This window comes from Pocillopora verrucosa, chromosome 14, assembly GCF_036669915.1.
Source record: "Pocillopora verrucosa isolate sample1 chromosome 14, ASM3666991v2, whole genome shotgun sequence".
NCBI classification, from domain to species: domain Eukaryota; kingdom Metazoa; phylum Cnidaria; class Anthozoa; order Scleractinia; family Pocilloporidae; genus Pocillopora; species Pocillopora verrucosa.
In genome coordinates, this window is record NC_089325.1 from 9,487,730 (window position 1) to 9,511,259 (window position 23,530).

Below are 23,530 nucleotides of genomic sequence, written 5' to 3' on the forward strand. Positions count from 1 at the left end.
TGTTCCCTATCTTTGTGGCCTAGAATTGTGCCACATCAGGTGACTCCTGCCGGCTTAGAAAGGTAATATTCAAAGGTCCTGACCAGTATATCAAATTTGTTACTGATGTGACAGCTCAGCTCAGCTCAGTTTAGGACTGGGCCGGAAAAACTAAAATGGAAACGAGGTTTTCTCGGCCCAATCTCCATTTCGGAATTGTTGCACCAACCTAGTTTACGGTCAAGAGCTGGCGGTTAATTACTAAGTCTTTTCCCACCTCCCTAAGGGTCTCAATGTGGTTAATCGATAGCCGCTCGGCAAAAAACTGACTAATTTCAACCATTAACCATAAAAAAAAGTTAACCGTATAAATTTTACTTTCAACCGCTAGCTAAAGAATGACCAAAAGTTTAATCGAGAACCGTAAAAGCCATCACCCCATTGAGACCCTTCCCCCCTTAGTATAACATTTAACTGGCAAGGGTTAACCTTCTACACCACGAGATCAGTAGAGATACTCTCCGCACTGTTCTCTATGTGATGTACAGAACAGCTGAACGGTCAAGACCTTCTTTAGTTGGAGATCAATTGCTTTATTCCCACGACTTGAACCTTTGATCCAGAAATGATAAAGGCGATGTTTGTCACACTTACGGGTTTGAGGGTTAGGTTAAGTCGTCAAAATTAAGATTACCATCTGGGACTTTGTTTTGTATCACACACGGTGCAGATATGAATCGGATATTCCTCTTTCCAGAACGCTTCGAGATGGGATGAAGGTTACCATTAAAAAAATACGTCATGAGATTGGCAGACGCTGCAACAGTGAAATGGTGGCCATCATTCTATAATAACACTAAGAAAATCTTAATCTAGTAATGAACACCTTGTTGAGAAATTATAGGGATTACGACTCGATTTTAGAACATGAAATTTGCGGTTAACAGGATGAGATTACGAGAATTAGTGGAAGGTTTCTTTTAACGTTTTCAATGTTTCTCTTTGCGTCTTCAATTCTTTAGTCGCTAATTTCATTCTCCCTTTGTTATTTTTAAAACAGCAAATACACCTGTGCTAATGAAGAATAAACTTGTTTTTGAGTAAAACGGAAAAACACCTTTGATATTCGACGAGATTAACTGTCTCGTATTCAAATTTTCGTATTCTCAGTACCAATAAGAATGGTATCGAATAATACAGCAAAGCGGACGAACCTATCAGAGATACATTAGCATTCGTAAGTTCTATTCTAAGTAACCCTGGATCTATTAAAACGAGAAAAAGGATATTGAATGTGTCTAGATCGAGATAAAACTTGATAGTCTCAAAATGACGTACTTTAAAACACAGGTGATCTTACTAACGAGAAATATATCCATGAAAGGTTTATATGCGAGGACTTCTGTTTCTTAGTTAGCTGCAATCTCCCCCATAAACGATCCCAGAAAGGCATGCATGCTATCGCCGAGGGCACCGAGCAAATCATAGAAAGCGCAAAGTGAACAATCTTAAAAATTCATTTCTGAAACATTGAACTGCAAAACCTAAGAGAAAACTTCGGAAAGTTGCCCTGTTAATATTATGTCTTGCGCAAAGGAAATAGATTCCGTATAGCGTTGTTTGTTGTTTTTCAAATGTGGGGTGCATTTCTTTGCTCTTAATTTACATGTCTCGAGAAAAGGAAAATGAATTCTCTAACAGCGCTTTTTTTTTGTTTAAATAAGAATTTCTCATTAACTCGTATGCGTTAGATCTGACTGACAGAGAGGTAAAACGGTCTATGGGTGTAACCCGTGGGTAGCATTTGTTTACTTTACCCTTTTTCAAGTTCGCGACAAGTAGAACACTTTACGAGACACAAGGGCGCGTATCTTATTCATAGCCTAGAATGCGACCACCTCTTTTTTTTTCTTTCAACTCGGTTACCCGGGTAAAGCACCAAACTGGAATTTAACAAAAAGAGGTCGATTGCTAGGTGATTAACTGCGAGCGTTCTATCGGTTCGATCCAATTTGAGTTAAAGCCTATTTATTGTATAAGACAGCGAAAATATCTCTAAATGTTTACTTTTTCTCAAGACGCTGAAAGATAGAGACTAACGAGGCTGTGTCGCTTAATTCATTAGCCCGATTTTAAATGCATTTTCACGATCTGAGGTGATAATTTCTTCCGCTCGTCCCGGATATAAATATAGGCAAAATGTTTCCAAGACGCCTCAATGCCATTGCTTTGGTGTAAAGAAAATAAACTCTATTCTTCACGGAAAATCGATTAGATTTCACGAGCGTTTATCGAGAGTTGTTATAGGCGGGGAAATTGACATTTCCAATTTCAGCAGGAATAAAAGGAACCACATAACTTAAAACTACCAAATGGACTTTTCAAGGGCTCGCAACAATGCCCACAATAACAGCGTTAAATAAATGCAGATTAAGTTTATCGTATACATTTGCATTTGAATAAGTCGTGTCGGATATTAGTTTCAAAAAGTAAGACGTCGAAACACTGATGAAAGAGTACAGCGAGGTCAGCTAAAACCATTGAAATACACGGGATCAATCCTCTGAAAATCTATCGCATTTTTGATTGGTTTTCTGTGCCGCTGAAGGCTTCAACTTCATTTTTCTGACAGGACAAAGCTACGAATCCGATAAGGTACATTTGTTATTTTTTCTTAACAGCTGGGTGGCCTGTCATAAAAATCTTTCCTTAGACATTCCTAGTTTCCCTTATTCCCTTAACATGGAATTTGAGTTCACACAGGTAATACCTAATTCTGGTAGAATCGATGGCAATTTGGTAAAAGAAGGAATCTTCTGTTGTGTAACATCTTTGTAATTTACACCACGTTAAAACGCTTCAGTTCGAGAAAAGCGACCTGTTAATTAATGTTGCACAAGGTTAGGAGTACAAGGAAAGAGCAATAGTTTTGACCCGAGGTCAACTGAAGAGCTTGTAATTGTCAAAAACGTTTCTGTTGTTTCGACAAATGATGGCGACAAGAAGCTCTTGTATCGAATTGTGAGCGGAAAGTGTTCCATCTCTTGTTATCAGTCTTATATCAACTGGTCCTTGTAGCATATCAGTGAGTTTATCGCCTAGTGTAGCTTAATTTATTTCGCTTCTTCCCCAGCTAGATTTCCTGAAGATGCTAAGAGTCCACCTCACTCTTACCTTCTTATTTCAATGACGATTATTTTTTCCCGTCTAAGGCTGCGAATGTAAACAAATACAACAGCAGGCCTAGTTTTATTTTCCACCGGCATTTTCGTTAAATTCACGCTGAGGAACACTTTCTCGCTTTGACGGAATTTCTTGTCATAATTGAATTTATCCTCCAATTTCGTTTGCTGCTCCTTTCTTTTTCGTCTCGTTGCCATTGCACAAAGCTACTCATTTCATTAAACATTTGACAATGGAGGGAGTCTGAAGTATTTCGCGCTCACGAAGCTCTCTTCACAGTGCTTTTACCTTCTGAAAGTTGGTTATGTTGGGAAGCCAAACTACTTGCATTATTGATTAAACCTTTGAAAATAGATCACATCGATCGAGGATGTTATCAATTGAGACGTCTTCGTTTACAGAAAACCACAAAACACTTGCGCGAGAGCGTTATTTTCAGTTAAGCGAATTATATTTTTCTTTTTGTGTTAAGTTTGGCAGCGGTGTAAAGCTTCTTCGTGGCTTGTCGAATTCGTTCGAAAATCCAGCTTCTTTTGAAATAAACTGAATTATTTATTGAGAAGAAGTCTCGATTAAATGTTAATATCACTTGGGGTTCAAACTAGATATATTTTACCGCGCGTTACATAAAAAAATTATCAGTACAGTTTGGCAGTTTCGGTTGAACAATAAAGTGCGATATCTATGGAAACGCGGTCCAAAAAGTTTAATTTGCTTATTTATCAAACCGGAAAAATTTTAATATACACACTGGCTGCGGCAACTTTCAAGAACGAATATCAAGAGTTTTACCAACTAACAATCCTCTTACAGAAGATTTGAAATGATGCTTATAAATTTGTTGCGGGATTGTAAAGCTTAAAAAATTTTGGAAAACGTGTCTTCGTTATCTATTTTTAATGACGAGGTATTTTAAACACGGTAATAAAGAAAAGCACCCTCTGTTTCAGAAGGCAAAATAAAAACCCATTTATACTGATTTTGTTCAAAGGTAAATCAACGAATATTGTTTTGGATTTGTTTGAGCAGTTCAGTCTGGAATGAGCTTTCCTGTGGAGTGTTGTGAATGAGGATGTAGCGGAAGGAAAGCAAATAGTTTAGAAAGAAGTCGTATGAATTCAATCCACATATTATGTTTTCAGCGCGGCCTTAAATTTACTTGTCCTCTCCAATTCGTTGAGATTATTGGACATAATTGCAGAGGCCCATGTTTAAACTCAATTTCCAGTTTAAATCGCAGCCATGATGAAACTTGCAAATATTTTTAGATGCTAGATGGCATGGAAATTAGTGTTTTTCTTGAAATTTCAAAAGATTCTCATTAGCCGAAATTGCATATTGTATGCCCATTTTTCTTTGTTCGGATTTGACACCTTGGCTGAGAAAGAAAAATAAAGACAAACAGATTTTATTCCATAGCCGCAGAAAGCGACAATAGAAAAGAAAATAGTATGTTTTATAGTTCGCAAAAATGATGACAAACTCTTTTTAGTCGAAGGGAAGTTTCCTATTTTTGCAGATGAATTCCCGAACTATGGATGTTGTCACAGTTCTGACAAATTTTTGAATGTGAATGTTGGTTAGAAAAACGAACTTAGCAACAAAAAGGAAATGAAATGACAGACCTTAACAGACTTATAATAATCAATCAATTATCAAAGGACGAATTTAACTCCAGTTAACCAATAGAAATTCAGGAGAAGTTTTAACCAATCAGATTCAGAAATACTCGCAAATGATTGGCAGGTGTTCAGGGAACAAATCTTTTGCATTTGAAGTAAAAGCTTTGAAAAAGTTTACTGAATTTCTATTTCATTGCTTAATATTAAAAGAATAACAACCGGTTTCAAAGATGTCTTGGATTGAATGAATTTAAGAGAATGTAACTAAAAATTGAAAAAAAAAATTGTTGCTCTTTTTCTCTGGAGTTTAGTTCTTGCGGAAGGTGGAACATCCGAGTGAAAGAAAGGAAAAAAAGGAACACATAACAGCATATTAGTATGTGACGTCAGGCGAAGGAATAAGTCGAACCGAAGCAAAAGCAAGTGCTTTCGTTGTTGCTTTATCATCAGACATTCACAAACTTTTACATATTCCAGCTTATTTGTAGAAATTGAAGATTGTTGTCCTTTTAATAACTTGGAAGATTTGAATTAGTCAATAAGGCGATGTTTTTAATGCGCGCATTGTTAAGAGTGCTTGGAACTATTTGGAGACTACTTTATGTAATCAAGCCTTTTCATACAACTGCTATCGAAGTAACAAGTCTTTTCTACTCGGTGGACGTCCTCTGAACAAACTGATATGTATATCTTACTGGTAAAATATCCTCAGCTTACACAAAGCTGTTTATCAAATCATAGGCAGTTTCATTGAGCGGTTTTTGAAAACATGTCTCTTGGAAATTCCTGTTCCTTCTTCATTCTTTATCGCTCAAGACAGACGACAAAACTTGTGTCGCCGCTACAGGATGATAACCAGTGAGAGTCGCCAACGTTTACAAAACTGTTCCCCAATGTTGCCAAGGTTTTCCAAGGGTGCTATCCCAAAATTGTGGAAGGTAGCCGATGTTATTGCACCAAAAGGTTTCCGAAGTTACTGCGCCAAAGGTTAACTTTTTCGAAGTACTGCCGAAGTTACAGCGCCAAAGGTAGTCTAAGTTTATCGAAATTACTTCGCCAATGGTCGTCAAAGTCTGTCCAACGTTTCCTTTGCCAAATTTTGTCGAATAGTAATTCATTGTCAACGTAAACAGTTTTTTCCAGAAGCCGAACCATTGCCCTTTCCGAATGACTGATACTGTTTTGATTATTCAACTCCGTGTACTTGAGCGAGATGAAATGCGATGCTTAAAAATCAGTTTTATTTACAAATGCCTGCAGAATGGACCCTAAAAAAAAACGGTTAAGAACGCTGCTGAGTTTGTTTTGTTTTGCTTTTTTTTAAAGTTTTGGCCAAAACATCCTCCGTCTGTCTTGAAAGAAATAATAGATTCACCTGACGAGATCATGCTATACTTTGCACTTCTAGCTGTCATATAGCGAAAGCAGTGTTAATGGAGCAAGAAAATTCTTTCCACGCACAAAAATGTGCCTTTCGTGCGTACAAAGGAAATCAAATTGCTCATTTTAAAATATACTCACGTACATTGCGTAATAATGCGTCGGCAATTAACGTCAAAACCAAGCGCCCACATTGCCACAATTGCCATGCGCACTAGCAGCGCGTTTGAATAAAACGTAAGCACAGAGTTGCTGGCTAAGTGGCAGGCAATCGACAAAGCAGAGGAAGTCAAGCTCGGATAAAAATCCATTTGTTGCCTTTCTGTTAGGGGAATGAAACGTGGAGACTGTTAAAGCAGTCTGAATCCAAGGAGTTTTATGTTCGATACAGAAAACCCGGAAAAGGTGAATAGACGACTTTTTTTATTTTAAGTTGTATATTTTTTGCCGGTTTTTTTTAAAGTAGTTCATGATAATCTCTTTGGAAATAGCTGTAGCTTACGCGAGAAAACATTGAGATTATTTCCAGGACAAGAAATGCATTTTGGAGTTTAACAACGCTTCGTCACTGCGGTTGTAACTTAGCTCTCAATTTCGCTGCTCATACTCCAAATTAAGGAAAGAAAACACTAAATTCAATTTCACTTATTTCACATTTCTAAATCACAAAATCAAATCTCCAAGAGTTTGTTCATTTTGTTTAAATGTGCCAATAATTTTAAACCCTACGTTTCACCAGTCCGTAATACACAACGTCTCGTCATTCAGTACACACTTCAAAAAAAGAAAAGGCGAAAAAATCTATCGGAGAAGCAAAACAAGAATTCCGTGTTTACACAAAGAAGTGTTTGTTCTTGAAGTTCCTTTTCTTCCAAAATATGCAAATTTAAATGAAGTCTAATGACTGAGATTAACAAAGTTTTGTAAACAGCGCTTTAGAGCACATTAAACTTTGTCTATTATCGTAGTTAAAAACACTTGTGGGTGACCCGTTAACATGTAAAAAACGCCTCAATAAGCATTAGTGGTTATTCTGCTATAAATGTTTCATACCTGGAGATTTCTGTTGAAACAAGTTGCGGACATTCAGGGTTCATTTCAGAAACTTATATAAACATCATGTTATCTTAACAAACAGAGACGAGAAATCATGAACTGCAGCTGCTCTCAGAGCAATTAAAGAGCGATAACGCGTATTAAAATGCACGTTATTTTTAGCAGCGGTACATTTTCTTTCTTAATCAACATTCATTGCTGTGCGCCGTTCAATCATTCTAAATGTCAGGGTTGTCAAACTACAAGTGGATCGAAAATGGTGAAAACTGAAAGCATTTATATTTTTTTAATTAAGAAAGTACTTAAAATTGCAGGAAATCAATGGATTTCTTCATCCAAGGTATAAGATTTTCACGGGAGGTTTTTTTTTTTAATTATTGAACTAGCCATAACATTAAATGTGGGCTGGGTGCAGGGGCAATCCAGGCTAAGAAATTTGCATTTTATGCTCGCAACAAAAGAAGGAGTATGTACTTCCATTTAAATCTTCTTTGCTTTTGCAGTATATTTTCTGGAAATCAAACAAAATCAAGCAATTATTGTTGTATTTAGTACGTTGGATTAGACTAGATAGAATAATCAGTTGGAGATCATGTTAGGGTTTGCGTGAGGTTTGCCTGACCAGAAACACGCAAAGTCTGCTACAGGAATTTGCAATTATAGGACTGAAAGCTGAGCAAAATATATCAAACGCAATATCATGATTAGGCAATGGCAGATAGATGGATGATTTGACAACAATGCATGCAAAGTAAAATAACAAACCGTTATCGAAAAAAAATGCTCACGAAAAAAACATGATCATAGATATTTTGGTAACGTAATTCTGCACTGATGAAAGAGAAATATAAATATATGCTATATTGTAGTCTTTAGGCTATGCGGAATAACACGTTAAAAAAAGGCATTCACATTACACAAACGCAAGTTTTTTTCCCTAGTTTAGTTTACTCGGAGGTAAAATATTGTTTGTGGGGGAAAAAAGGCACAGGTGCAAACGAATTTTTTTTTAAAATTATTGGTTTATTGATTTTTTTGACGATGAGAAGTTTTCATTAAAAAATAATGAAATACTCAATGGTTAAAAAAAAAAGATAAAAAATGTTCAGGTAGCTCTGGGAAGGTTTGGGAAGAATGGCGTGATAAAAGCTGCAAGAATTACTGATTTCGCACGTATGATGTTGACAAGCTTGACGAGGGCTCTGGGAAAAAATCGTGCGTTGACCTCAAACTTGCACCAGACTTTTCCCTACATTCGGGCAAAAAATATCTTCTCTGTTTAATGGTGTAATACCTTTTCTTTAATCCAATTTAACCAGCCGATCAAATGATAAAACAACCGATAGAAGAGAGCACTGCAAGGCACTGGGAACTAAGCTAAAATTTGTTTTATCATAGGCTTTTTGATCTGAGGTGATTCGGCAAAGTTTTGAAGTTTTTCGCTAGCGTAAAATTAAGACGGAAGGAAACAAAAATTAAAAGATGAATCTGTCTGCAAAGCGTTAAATCTCAATCAAAATTAAACAAACCTAGGGATGGCTTAATCGAACAAACCATGGCCAGAATATCTCAGCTTACTTCGCCAATCGACGGCCCCAGTGCATGCTTTAAAGACCCAGGATGCATCACAGCTGTACAGTGGTGCTCGCTTCTTCAGCCGATAGTCACTTAAGATCGCACGGATTCACCTTGTTGTTATATTGCCCCATAACAGATCATGTGACAGGAGTGTAACTGTTTGGTTTTTTTTTTCTTTTTTTTTTTGGAAAATTTGTTACACCAGTGTTTGCAAACTCATCTTACTCCGTAAAAGGAAAGCATCAAACCCTCTAAGGATCTCAAGTGATTTTTCAAAGCTTTTGATCATTGGACGTTTACCAGTACATAGCTTACAGTAAGAAAGGGACAGCTCCCCATGATTGGTGACACCAAAGAACTGGGACATGTCTGAATGAAGGCTTTTTTAAATCGTTTTAGTTAATGGCTATTGACAAAATATTTTCATTTATTGCCGGAATTTCCTGGGGCCGAGTAGATATAAAAAGGAACCGTGGAGTGATTGAGAATTTTTTGATGCTTCAGTAATAAAAAAGCATCTAAATATAGAAATAACTTACAAAAATTAAAACGTCGAGGGGAGAACTCTGAATTATACCCACGAAGCTAAACATAGAAAGTAATATCTGTATTTATTCGCTTATCTTAATTAATTTGGGGTTGAATTAATGTGACGACGGTCTCCAGTTAAAATGTTATTCTTGTATATAGGAGTCGATAAGTTCTTACGTTAGACATACATAAATCCATGGTAAGCCCACCAATCTTTGTAAGAGAAAAATTAATTGGTAAACGTGCGGAGATGGAGCAACAAAATGAGCGCGAGGGAGCCTCACTGTAACGTCCTCCTTATTTCGTTGTTTAAAACCAATCCTTGAGTTCCTGCTATACGACGTTGAAGTGTTACAACGTGAAATCAAAAGATAAAATATTGTACACTTTATTTGTCATATACACGTTTAGTTGAGGGCTTTCGTGTGACTGATACACGAAATGTTGTTTAAATTTCAACTGCATTTATCGTTCAATCGTACCAGAAATTAAAGAGCGAGGAACAAAGCAAATGTTTTATCTCTACGCTGCTCTTTACCAGGTTGTGCTGAAGGATACATTCAACTCTCTAAGGAATGTAAAACATTATGGCGATTCGCTTGTAGGGGACTCAATTATCATCTTCATATAGCAGTCTTCGAATTAACCTCAAGCAACCTTTCTATGTTACAAAACTTATACAAGGATCGAGCGTTTTCGCTTGGAAAATCTATATTTGCCACTTTCATATGATTCTATCCTGGACTAAGACCTTATCTGGATTTTTTTTCGCCAAAAAACAAGTGATCAAGTCGAGGAAGAAAAATTTCTAAGTAAATTAGGAATACCCATCTCAGTGATTTACCGCTAAAACGAAAAAACGTAGACAGTTATTTGTTGCTCCCACTGCTTTGAGAATTTCAGAAATACTGGTAATTAGCAAGGACATCGCTCATCTATTTTCAGACCCTATTGGGTATCGCGAATGACATATTTGTGCTATAACTTCATGTCTAAAACAAAGAACATATCGTTTAAACTTAATAACCTTCATTACATTCGCCTTTTAGGAAAAGAGAGATATTTTAGAACACTTAAACAAAAGGACTATTTAATAATAGTGAAATATTGCCTTTTGAGTCGTTGCTGTTTTGTTTCAAAAAGATCTCCACCGGTGTATCAAAACAGAGAGTTTATCGAGAACAATTCCTCAGTTGCCGAGAGGCAAAATCTATTTTCATGATATGCCTCACGTTTGATAAACTTACAGGTCAATAGTCAAGCAATTTTCGAAAACTAAAACACTTACTATGCATGTTCACTTATTTCACTTCGTATGCAAGAAAGGTTTCTCAAACATGACCACCACGAAAGATTTATTCACAAGCAAAATAAGAATATATTTATCTTTAAAATCCAAATTAATCATGTTATTGTTGAAACAAAGGCTATCTAGTGCACTCACCCTTTGGGCCTTTTCAACAAGTAAACTATATTTAATATTTGAATTTCAAGCCTTTTGTTTTTCGGCTGGATCGCGTAAAATGATATGTGAAAAGGGTAACTTAGTTGTGAAAGAATAACTACCTATTTCAAAGCTGACGTCTTTAATTCTAAAACCAACGGGAACAAAATGAAACAAAGTACTTCAGCTCGAGAATATTTTACCATTTTTTTACGGCAGGAAACATCTCTTGCTACCTTCTAAGAGGCGGTAACTACACACGCTAGATACTACATCAAACAAATCCGAAAGGAAAACGCCAAGTATTAAATGTTAAGTTAGCAATCTGTTCTGAACGTTGTTTACTAGGGACAATGATTTTACGATCACCAGATCGTGTCAATGTTTATGGTTTTCAAATACACTGGATAATAAGCGCTATAAACTCATTGTTATGCTGGATAATTCATGGAAGACCTCAGAACATGATTCCATATTCATTTAATCTTTCCTTAGACGACTGACGTCAGAGAAATATATCAGAAATTAACTCATGACCGATAAGGCGTCACATGGTTTATTCGCGGGTTGAGTACAGGTTCTACCTTGACTTCAAGAGAGCGCTAAGAAGTTTTCTAAGCTTGCCTTCTTTTTTCTTACAGTTTCTCGACATTGAGTTACTTTCCAAAGATGTCGCCGCTCATATTTACGTTCTGTGTTTTGAGCACCTGTGCGTTGTGCTCAATCCTTGCCTTCGCTGAGATGGATGAATCTGCGCAAGGTATGAAACTTTCTAGTTTACTTGAAAATTTCGCTCCCGCAAAAGTCGGTTCAAATGTTTGCTTCAAAGAATGGAAATCGTAGAAAGCTATTTTGACATATTTGAGTAGATTTCATCGTGTTTGCTGAAAATTCGGATGTATTAAAATGATCTGCGTCTATTAAATACGGTAAGAGGAATTACAGTTTGAATTTTATTCCACATTAGAAAGGCCGCGTCTTGTGTGCCATGGTGAAATTTGCTCGAATTGTCTCGGTATTTCTCAATGTAGTTATTCACTGTTACGGCGGCTTTCAAAGAACTTCATTAGGCCATTTTTATTCTATTAACAATTTCTGTTCTTGTGCCGAAAAATAATTGAATTTCGCAATGAAATGTTTGAGCGTCGCCTGAAGGAAGAATTTAACCTTTTCATTTTAATATTACTGATATGATGACCCCCTGGTATTCGGAGGTTTTTGATTTTTAAAACATATACACTACGAGACAGAAATAAACATCGAGTGAAGGTTTTTCTTCAATTTTTAATGATGCGAAAACGTGTTCAAAGTTGCTAAGATTGGAACGTCCAGGGCTGAATGTTATTCATCAGCTTTTTTCCCAGCAAGTCGAAATTTATAAATAGCCACAGTATGGAATCAAAACATTTTCCGTTTTGCGTTTTAAGAGATTCGAAATGTTAAAGAAAAGAAAGATTGTGATTACAATAAAAAAACGTCCAGTGGTGTTAGTGAAAAATCAATTCTTTCATTCCTTTGTTTCGAGAGTTAATTTCACTGAAAATCGCACCATCCTCGCAAGTTCTTTTCTTTTTCATTATTATTCAAAATTTTAAATTGGCATATGCCATGTTCAACATTGTGTTCCTCTCAAATCAAAGCATGTTCTTGCTTCTTAAATCATCTGTGTACGCGTTAGTTACACGTGCATTTTATGTGTGTTAATGTTTTCATGTAGAAATCTTCAAGAGAGTAGATATCACTTTCATTTTGCAAATGAAACAAATTCCATATCGGACTTCTCCCTTGGTGGTTTAGGAATATAACCAATTTGCACGAGTGGCAGAAAGAAACAATTAATTTAATAACGTGTCTTCTTTGGTTGGCTCTCCTTAGAGTCTTTAATCCTGATTTTCCGTCTAGGACTCTTGGGTGGTAATTTTTATGAATATAAAACTTCAAGTAAATTTTGTGTTGAAATGCATTCGAAAATTCGTAAATAGATTTCGAAATACATATGTGCATTTTTTGAAAAGCCAACTGTTCGCCGGTTAGATCCAAAAATGTGCCAGTATGCTATGTATTGTTAAGTCTTATTTCGAAATAAACTTTATAATTCTAAATGACAGGCTTTGGAATTTAAATAAATTTGATTAATTATAGGCAAGATAATGAATAATAAAGAGAGAATTCGAGAGAGCTCTCGTTTTGTGTTGTATATTTTGAAGAAAGCTATAACGACTTTTAACGATGAATTTCAAACATTGTTCTCTCACCGAACGAATTTCGTAAATTAAAACGGAATTGTTCATTGCAGTAAAATTTTTCACTTAAAACTGTGCGTTCATCTACAACGGAGCTTGAAAAGCCTTTCACAGCCTTGATACCCCAATAAAAAGCTAAAGAACGTATGACGTGTTACCAACTGAGCGTTTGATTTTTTTATAGATAGAAGAACCATAAGTGCTTTTTGCTGAATTCTTTATCCACATGCTAATTACAAACGCTCAAATGCAACCTACTATGAAGCTGTTTTCAGGTGGAAACGTAGTTTTCATAATTGATGGCCTTAGATACAAGCTGGTGCTAATTTCGTTTCATAATCATCCTTGTGACCCTAGTTACGTATTGACACTTTCGATGTTCACCAGGCGCAAGTTTGTTTTACCAATTGGAAATTTTTTTTCAATCCCGAAAGCTAAGTTTCTTGAACTAACCTTAAAATGATTATATTGACATGAGTGTCTGCCGAAATTTCGAGGAAATTTCCTAATCATGAAAGTTAAATTTAACAAGAAGGCAAGAACGACATCGGTGTTAAGTAATATGCTGTCATGAAAGCGGGATAACAAGCCATAAATGAGAAACCTGCGTATTTTGCATTAATAGAGATAATATTAGCTTTTTTATAGCCGGGGTTTTCTTTAACTTGTTTGATGTAAAAGCCGGCCGCCAATTGACTTGCAAAGCTGTCAACTAACGTTAAAAAGCTAACGAGCAAGAAAATGCAAAACGATGTGTTTATGATCCACCAATCCACCAAAACGTCTTTAGGCAAATAAAACATCATGTATTTTGTAAGGAAATTTCAACACTGCTATAAACTCAGGATAACAACATTTGAAATTCATCTAAAAATTCTTATAAGATTTCCCAGGGCCAAAATCCAGGTTCAACAAAGTTTACTTGTGTTTTTTTTGTTTTTTTTTTTTTAAACATGTCATTTATGGTTTGTTTATTTTGCTTTGTCATTTTTCCGTGTTTTATTGTTCATTTCCTTCACGGCAAAGTGACATCTTAATTCATCTCCCGTTGAGACCATAACCCAGATATCTTATCAAATTTACACGAAATCTTTGAAATCACCGTCAACATGGCGTCCGCATTAAGCGTCATGCGATACCAAGGTTAATGTCGGAAGCAAGCTATTAGATTGTTTAGTCTTTCTGTAAACTTTACGTCAGACAATCTGAAATGTGCTGGAATACCTGCTGGCTAAATTGAATTTCAGTTATAGCAGATCACGCATTGCGTCGTGTGATGAAGACAACTTTCAACTAGTGCTGAGTTTGATTAGCAGGTTATCTCCAAAAATTTCATTGTATCCTATGTTCTATTAAGGACTTTTAATATCTCTTTATAAGAACTGACCTAAAAAATCACTAGTTTTAAGAATTGTTGAGGTAACTAATTAAACAACGAGATGAAAATGCATTTTCAAATCATATGTTTAAAGGGGAGATAGTGTTTTATGTTTAACATAATAACACATCAGGCTTTTATCAGGGGTCTCCATTGTAATATTAATGGTTTTGTTTGATCGTCAGTCTAAAAAGAGAAACGTTCACTGCATTTTACTTTTTGGCGTAACAGTCAAAGGTTTGGCGAAGACGGCATATGGGTGGCAATGCAAAAGTGCTTATTTTATAATACGTCTTTAAATCAAAGATCCTTAAAGAAAGAGGTACCACTTTCTCGATTATTGAGATAGGTTCATGCGTAGAATTAATATCCGTATTTCTGCTTTTCTCTTCATAAATATGCCGCCAGCGATTTTTGATTACTTAAAGATCATTATCGGCTGATATTTAATCGAATCATTCAAAAAGGATGGTTAATAAAAATTACTTTATTTTACGAGTTTTGTGGAGTTGCATTAACTTTTATTTTTTCATACTTTGAGTCCTAAAATAAAAGTTACGATAATTTAGTATGTATAAAAGAATTTAAAACTTAGTTTATTTCCAATCTCAGATTTACGGTGTCTATTTTTTCTGATCTAGAATCTGTTATTTGTGTCTTTGTCAGGTCAAAGGTTATTGCTTTAAAATTTACCCTCCTTTCCAAAGCCCAATGTATTTACCCCAGATTAGCTCTGCCATTTTTAACTTAAAAATACTATTTTTGAGCTTTCATTAACCCTTATTTTGACAATTTTTTTTTTTAACCACTAACCTCTAATTACTTTTACCCTCTGAATATTTTATAAAAATAAATGAAGAGCCCTTCTTTTGCTCAGTTCTATGGAGAATGTTTTGCGATTGAGTGAGATATTGGAAGATACAATGGTAACGATTGATTGAAAACTGAAAAGCGAGCCTCATCTGTGGTTTTAAACTTTAATTAAAACCACAATTTGGGGTAAGACGCGATGTAAAGGGAGCGGATTGGAGATTCATTGTTTTGGCGAAAAGCTTCACGAAACAGCAACACAATTTATTCCTTCTTTTACAAGTGAAAATTTAGGTGTCTCCTCCGTTTCATTCCACTCGATGTTGCTTTAGGAACTTTCATTTCTAGAGAATATTTTTTGGCAATTTTTGTCACACGCGACAAACACTTGACACATGGTGTTTTGTATATGTAAGACTAAAATCTGTTCGGCAAGTCGCCGTGAACGACATATACATAGAACACTTTGGCCTATTTTAAAACTAGGCTTCAACTCGCCAATTTGTACAATCACTAATAAATTGTAAACATTTTGCACGGTTTTTGAAAGGCACATGAAAGGCGAACAAAGATCGTCCCTTGCACATGTTGGAACAAACGCCTTTGGTTCAAGAGAGGTAGATTATCTAACGCAAGAAGTGCTCTTAGTAACATTTGTCTTAGCTTTTCGACGGGTTTTTCGAGTAATTTAGACCAAGCTACTGTCAAAACATCTGTGAAAATGAGGAAATGTCCTCGTTCTCAATCGAAGGTTTGACCACTAAGTCTAACGTGTGCAACATGCGCTGTAGGTGTATTAAAGCTTAAAGCTCTTTTCGATTGGGTGTCGTAAAACCAAAACCAAAGTAATCATTGACGAAAACCAATTAGATGAAAGGAAAATACCTTTAAAAGCCAATGAGAACTCTAAGTAAAAACAACCAAACTGCCCAAAGCGCGGGAAAACGCTGGCCACCAAGTCGTTTTGTGATTAAATTGTGTTTTGCAGCTGATTGGTCAAGAAAGTGGAGCGATGGTTCTCTAAACCAATCACAGAAAAGAGTAAAGAAAAATCAAAGCAATCCCAGATTACTTTATTTTCAATTGAAAATTGTCCCAAAATTTCACATATTAAAGACATTTCACGTATGTTGAAAAAAAACAATGCATGAATTATCTTTTTTATTTTTTTTTGGTAGAACACCATGGTAACCTTACTCAAGAACAAAGATTGTTAGATCATCTGCTTCAGAACTACAGGACCCGCAGACTTATCCGTCCTGTAAAGGATCTCTCCAAACCAATTGTCATCGATTTCAGTGCTGAGTTAGTTGGCGTAGCTAAAGTGGTAAGAAAAATGTACAAATTTAAAAAGAAGCTTGAAAAAAATTACTCCTTCGGATGCGAATGCGAAAAATTAGGCTGAGCTCAAATCCGAGCCATGTGTTATGCTGGTCAGCGAATCTCAGTTTACAATTCAAAGTGTTTCCGAAATGAAATTATGTTGCTATGGTAACTTATTTAGACACAAGGATGGTCACGATGCTTAACCCGGCGCTAATTTGATGAATATCTTGAATTATGCAGGACGAAAAAGAACAGATAATTAAGACTCACTTTTGGATTCGCCTGGTAAGTCTGTCCTTTCCTTGCTTGATATTTGCCCAGCATGAAGAAGTAATAATTATGAATATTATAGTAAGTTTGTTGTGCTCTAGTAACGTACTCTTGCAGTTTTGTAGTATTGTGATTATGTAATTTTGTACAACAAGAAAATTAAAAAAATTATTTGTAAATATGACTCATTGAGGCAAAACCTGTTCAAATAAACTGTAATTAAACGATCAGACTTGCTGGTGCTTCTGTTGTCGTTTACTGTTGATTTTTTTATCGAGTGACAGCTTTGGACGATTGTTCTTGATAAGTTATCGACTAACCATTCATCGCTGAATTGTCTAACTAATGTAGTGCGGGGATGCCCCGCTATTCGGTAACGCCATGTTCAAGTCATTTTTTTTTTAAGAATAACGATAAGCTTTTCTTCGCAGGACTGGAACAATCCTTATATGACGTGGAGACCACAGGATTACGGAGGAAACAAGGTGATGAACATTCCTCCCGAAATGCTTTGGGTGCCTGACATCGTTTTGTACAACAAGTAAGCCTCGCTTTGATGACGTCTTGAATGAGTTACTGTATTTGTGCCTCGATGAATTATGGGGGTAAACTGTGGTGCTGCGTCGGTGAGAGGGTACAGCGAGGTAATTTGGTTTTACCAACTCGGTTGAAAACTGGAAGTGGCCACCGTAAAGGGTTTCTTTCGCCGAGAGAAGGGTTAACGCTCGGAACGTTAGCTTTACAGCTTTTAACATGAGGTGGCCAATTTGCCTTGTATTTGAACTCGTCTGTCTGGCGTCAATTTCGGTCCGTCTGTGTGTATGGTGTCTTAAATTTATACTTTTCCGTCTAATGTATCGGTCTTTCGGTAGCCTGAGCTGTTTTTTGATTTACCTTCGACCAGTCTGTGTTGATGTCAGTCATCCTTTATCTATCTGTTTGTCGGTTTGCAGCACGCATTAATGTCTTTCCGTCTTTCTTTCTTTTTCATCTTAACTATCTGTATCTCTTTCTATCAGTCCACCGGTCATTCTGGATTTCATTGGGTCACCTGCCATTCAGAGTTTCGTCTTAAGAAACTACAAACACATTCATAACCACTAGCCTGGGACAACCTGTGTGTAAACATAGTGTGAAGAGACATCTCTGAAATTACTATGGCTTTGCTTTGAAAAAAAACTTAATTCTACGGAAGCCTTTGGATTAGCTCTCATGAACCATCTTGTTATGTGTTTGAATATTGAAATATATCATATCTACACATGGCTTGCAGTGTTGCAACAAGTACCGGTAAAACTCGATAATTGACAGTTATTTCTCAGATCTCCTTTCAATTCAAACTTTTCTTTCCTAGGGATTCCTCTTCTGATTTTCAGCTTCCATCCTTAAAAAGGTAAAAATAGCAAGTAATCTCTCTAAATCGACAATTCTGACCAGTTAAATGATTTTTATCCCTCTTCTCAGCGCTGATGATCGACTCAGCTTAAAAGCAACATCCGGGTTCACAACGAGCGTCAAGGTTCGCCATGATGGAAACCAAACTTGGCGGGCTCACATCATCTACAAGAGCATGTGCAACATCAACGTCAAGTATTTTCCATTTGATGAGCAGCAGTGTAAAATGGTTTTCGCCTCTTGGTCACATGATGTGAACACAATAGACTTGAGAAAAAGGAAAGGTCCGCCAGGAGAAAAAGCTGTGGCTAAAAAAGATAGAGGATCCGACGTGTTCCAGGAAAACGAGGAATGGACGGTGGAATGGATTACCATCGATAGACACGAGGTTCGTTAAAACTGATAAATTATAACTTCCTTGCTAATTTTATGATACATTATAAAATACTTCAAAAGGTAGGAGGAGTTTAAAAAAATTTGACCGGAATCTGGGCCCCGTTGTTCGAAGGTCGATTAGCATTAACCCAGGGTTAAATTTTTAATCCGGGTTTCTTCTTTCCTTTGTTCAAAAACTTTTTGAGTGATTTTCTCTATTCTTTTAAGATCATCCAATAATCAAGTTTTAAAAAAAACGAAATATATTGAGTTTTCTTGTAAAGTTTTCAGATCTGTGACTAGATTTCACACTTACCCTGGGTTATCTTAACTCAGCTTTGAACAACCAGGCCCGATTTATGTGATGTCATTCGCAACAATCAAGACATATAGAGATAAATCAGAAATTTTCATTTTTTTTTTCAAATTCCTATCAATAACTTGATTTTGGAGGGAAAAGGTTGGTAATGTTCCCACTACCAACCTTGTTAATGAAATATCTCTGATAACAATGAACACCACACAGTCACCAAAAGTAACTCTATCAAGTCTTTGAAAACTGATATAGTTTAAGAACAAAATTATGATATCTAGGTTGGGAGAGAAACTTTCATCGTTTGTGGTACCGGTGATTGCAATAACATTTTAAATCTAAATTTGTTGTGAACTGCGAGAAACGTACATGCCTAAAAATTTTGTCAAGCTACAGCAGTAGCTTGACAAAACACCGTAAGCTTTCTCTCCATCTTGGTATCAAGCTCTTACAGAATTCTTTGCTTGATCAAGTGTGAAACCGTTTCACTTGATTTCTGAGGCGACCCATAGTAAAGTCAAGTTATTCTTCTTTCGACAGAAAGAAAACGACTGCTGCGATTTACCCGTCGCCGATTTGACTGTCACGATGCTACTGCGCAGACGCACCTACTATTACGTAATGAGCCTTATCTTGCCCTGTACTCTCATAGCTTGCACCATCTTCCTAGAGTTTATTCTTCCAGCAGAGTCTGGAGAACGAGTGGGCCTTGGTATTACTATCCTTTTATCGATGGCCGTGTTCCAAGAACTGACCTCTGAGAAGCTTCCCTCAAGCTCTGAACACTTCCCTCTGTTAGGTGAGTGCAAGGGACCAGGAGCCGTATGTTAAGTGACAAGGGAATAAAATATTCTCTCGCATATGATAATATAACAAAAGGGAATGTTCCTAAATGCCAGTAAAACACTAGTTTTGGTTCTCCCCCCCTTCAAAGATACGCTTTGTTAAGAAAGAGTTGTAAATAATAATAATAATAATAATAATAATAATGATAGACAACCGTGCATGTCCCTAAATACAGGTAAGGACCCCTTCTGTAGTAAATCTCGCCTACGCTTCTGTTAATACCTGTTTGATTTGCCTTTATCTAGCTATGTACTACTCAGTGTCCATCATGGAGATAGGTACAGCACTCGGTGCTACCTGCATCATTCTAAATTTTCACCACCGAAACACAAAGATGCCGAGTTGGTTCCAAAAGATCGTGCTTGAATGGCTGGCTAAGATCGTGCGATATGAGCCCACCTACAACCGGCATCCGGCCAGCGGTGACGCTTTAAATGACAGCACGCAAAAGATAATGCAATCAAACACAACTAGTGACAGGAAAAGAAACGACGCTTTTGATTTGGAAAGAGAATCAATCGAGTATGAAATGGACCTTTTCGAGGAGGCTCGCGTGGGACGTGACCAAGTGCCTTTGGCCCAAAATGGGAACATTTCAACGAATCACGTCACCAGGAAGCGCTCGGTCAAACGCAAACCGCAGGACTCTGAAACCGAGACTACGGAGGTACAGATATCGGAGGCGAAGTTTCCTTTGTATGACTTCAACAAAGAAGAATTTTACAAAAAGCAATGGCAGGATGCGGCCAGGATCTTAGATCGAGTTTTGCTGTTAGCGTCGGTTGTGATTGGGTCTGTTTCAGCAATGAGTATTTTCTTGCAATCTCCTCGGATCAGAGAACTGTTTATTCCGTGACAGAGAACTCAACACTGTGTTGGGAAAAAAGTTTTCAGGCTGTAAACCACGATTCCATGACTATTGAGTGATTTACCTTTGCTGTGGAAATGATAGTGATGCAGCTGGGAACGATTTTGCAGGAATCACCTCGAATAAGAAGGTTCTCCATTGTCCAGACGTGAAAACATTGAAAAAGACCATAAATTTTCAAGATTTCGTGAAGCCAACGATTTTGGCAAAACTTGGGTTTCAGACAATTCTTTCAAAAAAATTGGCTGCTAAACTAGTCCTGGGCAAGAATCTTCATTTGATCGATCACATCTGGCCATCTGCATGAAAAGTACCTCGGCTGAAACTGTTGACTCATCAATGCGCCTTCTGGCACCATAGCAATAAAATTCTCAGTCATGGTTTGGTGTTACTGATGCAGAATACGTTCAGATCTTAACTGTTGGAAAATTGGACCGTGACTGCACGTTAAAAAGTTGACAAGACCTCCCCGAAACAAAATCCTGACAAAACATTGCCTGGAATTCAAACTTCGGAAGTGACGAATAAGGCAAACACTATATTCAATGTCTAACGAAAAGGTAAATTTTTATTTGTAAGAGACAAGGTCTGAATGGTGAAAAATTTGTGCCATCAAAACCTCTAACTAGAAAAAATGAACGGTCGTTGACTAATAGATAAGAACTCGTAAAAAACAGAGTACATTTTAACCTTGAGTTCGAAGGTAAGAGAACTCTGCGACATGTTGCATTGTTTTTTCAATAGAAGAGAGAAAACAATACTCCTGTAATATTTCAATAAGGCTTTAAGGTACATAATCACTAAAAGGTAATTGTATGGGTGGATAAGGGACTGATGAAGTTCATACATTACAATGGAAAGTTCACGGATTTATAAAGAAGAAGTGGAGTGTGACATGATGATTAACAAGCAGGAAGTGACAACACTAACAGATAAAACCCACTTTGAGGTTTCCAGATCAGTTACACTTTAATTTATAGAATTACCAAGCTGCATTCTGATTAGTTGTTAGGATAGAGCAAGGCAAGTCACATGACAAATCATTCAGCCTAGGAAGAATCTTGATGCAATCAAAACAAGGTTGTTTAGTTCATGATCAGTATTATTGTGCCGCATTTAAAAATATTATATAGAGTAATAGTATCGACCCATGTGCTCGATTTCCGTCGTTTTCTCAGAACTGTCTTCCGATCTTCCAAGAGATTATTAACTTGGATCGTCCGAAGAAGTTTTGAAGAAGAGCGCGGGCTCGTTTTCCCGATGGTAATAGGTTCTAATAGACCCATTGAAACTGCTGTAACACAGTGGTCAAACGTCGAGCATGCGCAAGGGATCAATTTTAGCCAGTCGAACGCCAATTTCTCGCTCAAAATTTCAAAGGAACACGTAATCCATCGCAAAATAAGCTGAATAAAATTGAAATGTTCAGGAAAATCTGTAAAAGGAACCAAAAGTAGGGAAAAAGAAAAACTCTTCAAACACGAAGGGTTTTCAAGTACAGTTATTTTGTTTAACATTACCAAAAATGTTACGCGCTTTTAAATCACAGTGACTTACCAGATAGGGTTGGTTGTTTGTACTTCGTGTGAGGCGATTTGGTTCTGACAGCCACCTTATCATTACAACATTCGCGCATGCGCAGACGTTTGACCGCTTTGTTAATTGCAGTGGGCTGTCATATCTGTTATAGTGTAATAAGTAGATTTGTAGGTTTTTCATAAAAGTTTAAATGTAAAAGACAAAAATACATAGTAACGAAGGCTGGCCACAGGGAAACAAAAGAGTTTTATCCAGAACTTGATTATTTTTGAAAGATATATTGAATTGACATGTAAAAATGCATCCTCATTGAGTATTTTTACAACTTCATCATGGTACAAACAAAGGTGTTAGAGCTGAATTATATGTCACGTGAAGGAAGTGCATGACCAACGAAGTATGTTAACAGCCGTCGTGCTTTTGCGTGCGTGTGTGAGAGTGTATGCGTGCGCGCGCACGTGTGTGCGTATCCGCGCCCGCTTTGGTGAAGAGATAGAGCGAACGCGCAAGGACTAACGCGAAGGGGAGACCTCAGCTTGTCCACTTGTCATTTCAGCTGCAGCTCACATTTCGCTCGCGCAGTAGCGCTATGGACGATGATTTAATCGAAGCTTTGACCAACACGGAAATATGGATGAAACAAAAACTCGGTTTTCAGCATTTGTGAAAACCGTGACTTTGTTGTTAACTTGAAAGAAGAACTTTTGTCTGACCATTAACTGTATTACTATCTCCCCCGCTGTTGGAAGCCGGTGGAAGCTCGGGGATCATGACGGGGGCAGGGCAACGGGATGCGTTCGGCGGAATAGGGATGGTGGTTGGGTTTCTGAAACAGGGGCTGCTTTGGAAGGACTGGACGGACAGGGAATAAAAGTCAACTTTCTCATGTAAGCAGTGATTTTTTTTTGTATTTTCGGGTTTTTTTTTTCGGTGCTTTTTTTCTAACCGTTTAACAGAACATTAGGATCAACGTCTCATTGTCGCCTTGACTAGGAAGGTTTTTCACTGCTGCAAAAAGAGTTCGATGAAATCTTGATAAATTTAACACCGTCCAGCTTTCATTTAAACATTAAAAACACTTGTGTTATATATTCATTCATTTGCTTGGTTATGAGGCCTTTTTAACAACCCGATAAAACGAGAGCTAATTAGTAAGGTTTTGTGTTGAGGTTGCAAACCAACGGTAAATATTGATATATAAAGCTCATACATCCTGGGTCTCTGTGTACACAGCTTCACTGAATTTAACAGGCCGGTATTTCAAGAGAACCAGTGTTGCCATATAAACGATTAAAAGCTTCTATAATATCCAACGCTGAGTGGCATCCGAATGAGATCCGATAAAAATCTCTCAGGAAGAACTATTTATAAATGAAACAACTAGCGGGGAAATT

At 36.9% G+C, this 23,530-nt stretch overlaps 1 protein-coding gene across 3 annotated transcripts; it reads left to right on the forward strand.

Annotated features, from left to right (window-relative positions):
* The first annotated feature begins 6,446 nt into the window (after positions 1 to 6,446).
* LOC131779708 (neuronal acetylcholine receptor subunit alpha-10) lies at positions 6,447 to 22,510 on the forward strand. Of its 3 annotated transcripts, XM_066161863.1 has the most exons (9): positions 6,447 to 6,569; positions 11,415 to 11,533; positions 16,383 to 16,531; positions 16,771 to 16,815; positions 17,232 to 17,341; positions 18,155 to 18,193; positions 18,265 to 18,583; positions 19,424 to 19,682; positions 19,975 to 22,510. In XM_066161863.1, the coding sequence occupies exons 2-9, from the start codon at positions 11,443 to 11,445 to the stop codon at positions 20,583 to 20,585; spliced, it is 1,623 nt and encodes a 540-aa protein (XP_066017960.1). In that variant the 5' UTR covers positions 6,447 to 6,569; positions 11,415 to 11,442; the 3' UTR covers positions 20,586 to 22,510. The 3 variants fall into 3 exon arrangements, with proteins under 3 accessions (XP_066017960.1, XP_066017959.1, XP_066017961.1); XM_066161862.1 differs by lacking the exon at positions 6,447 to 6,569 and having other exon boundaries at positions 11,354 to 11,533; XM_066161864.1 differs by lacking the exons at positions 6,447 to 6,569; positions 18,155 to 18,193 and having other exon boundaries at positions 11,354 to 11,533.
* Positions 22,511 to 23,530: the final 1,020 nt, after the last annotated feature.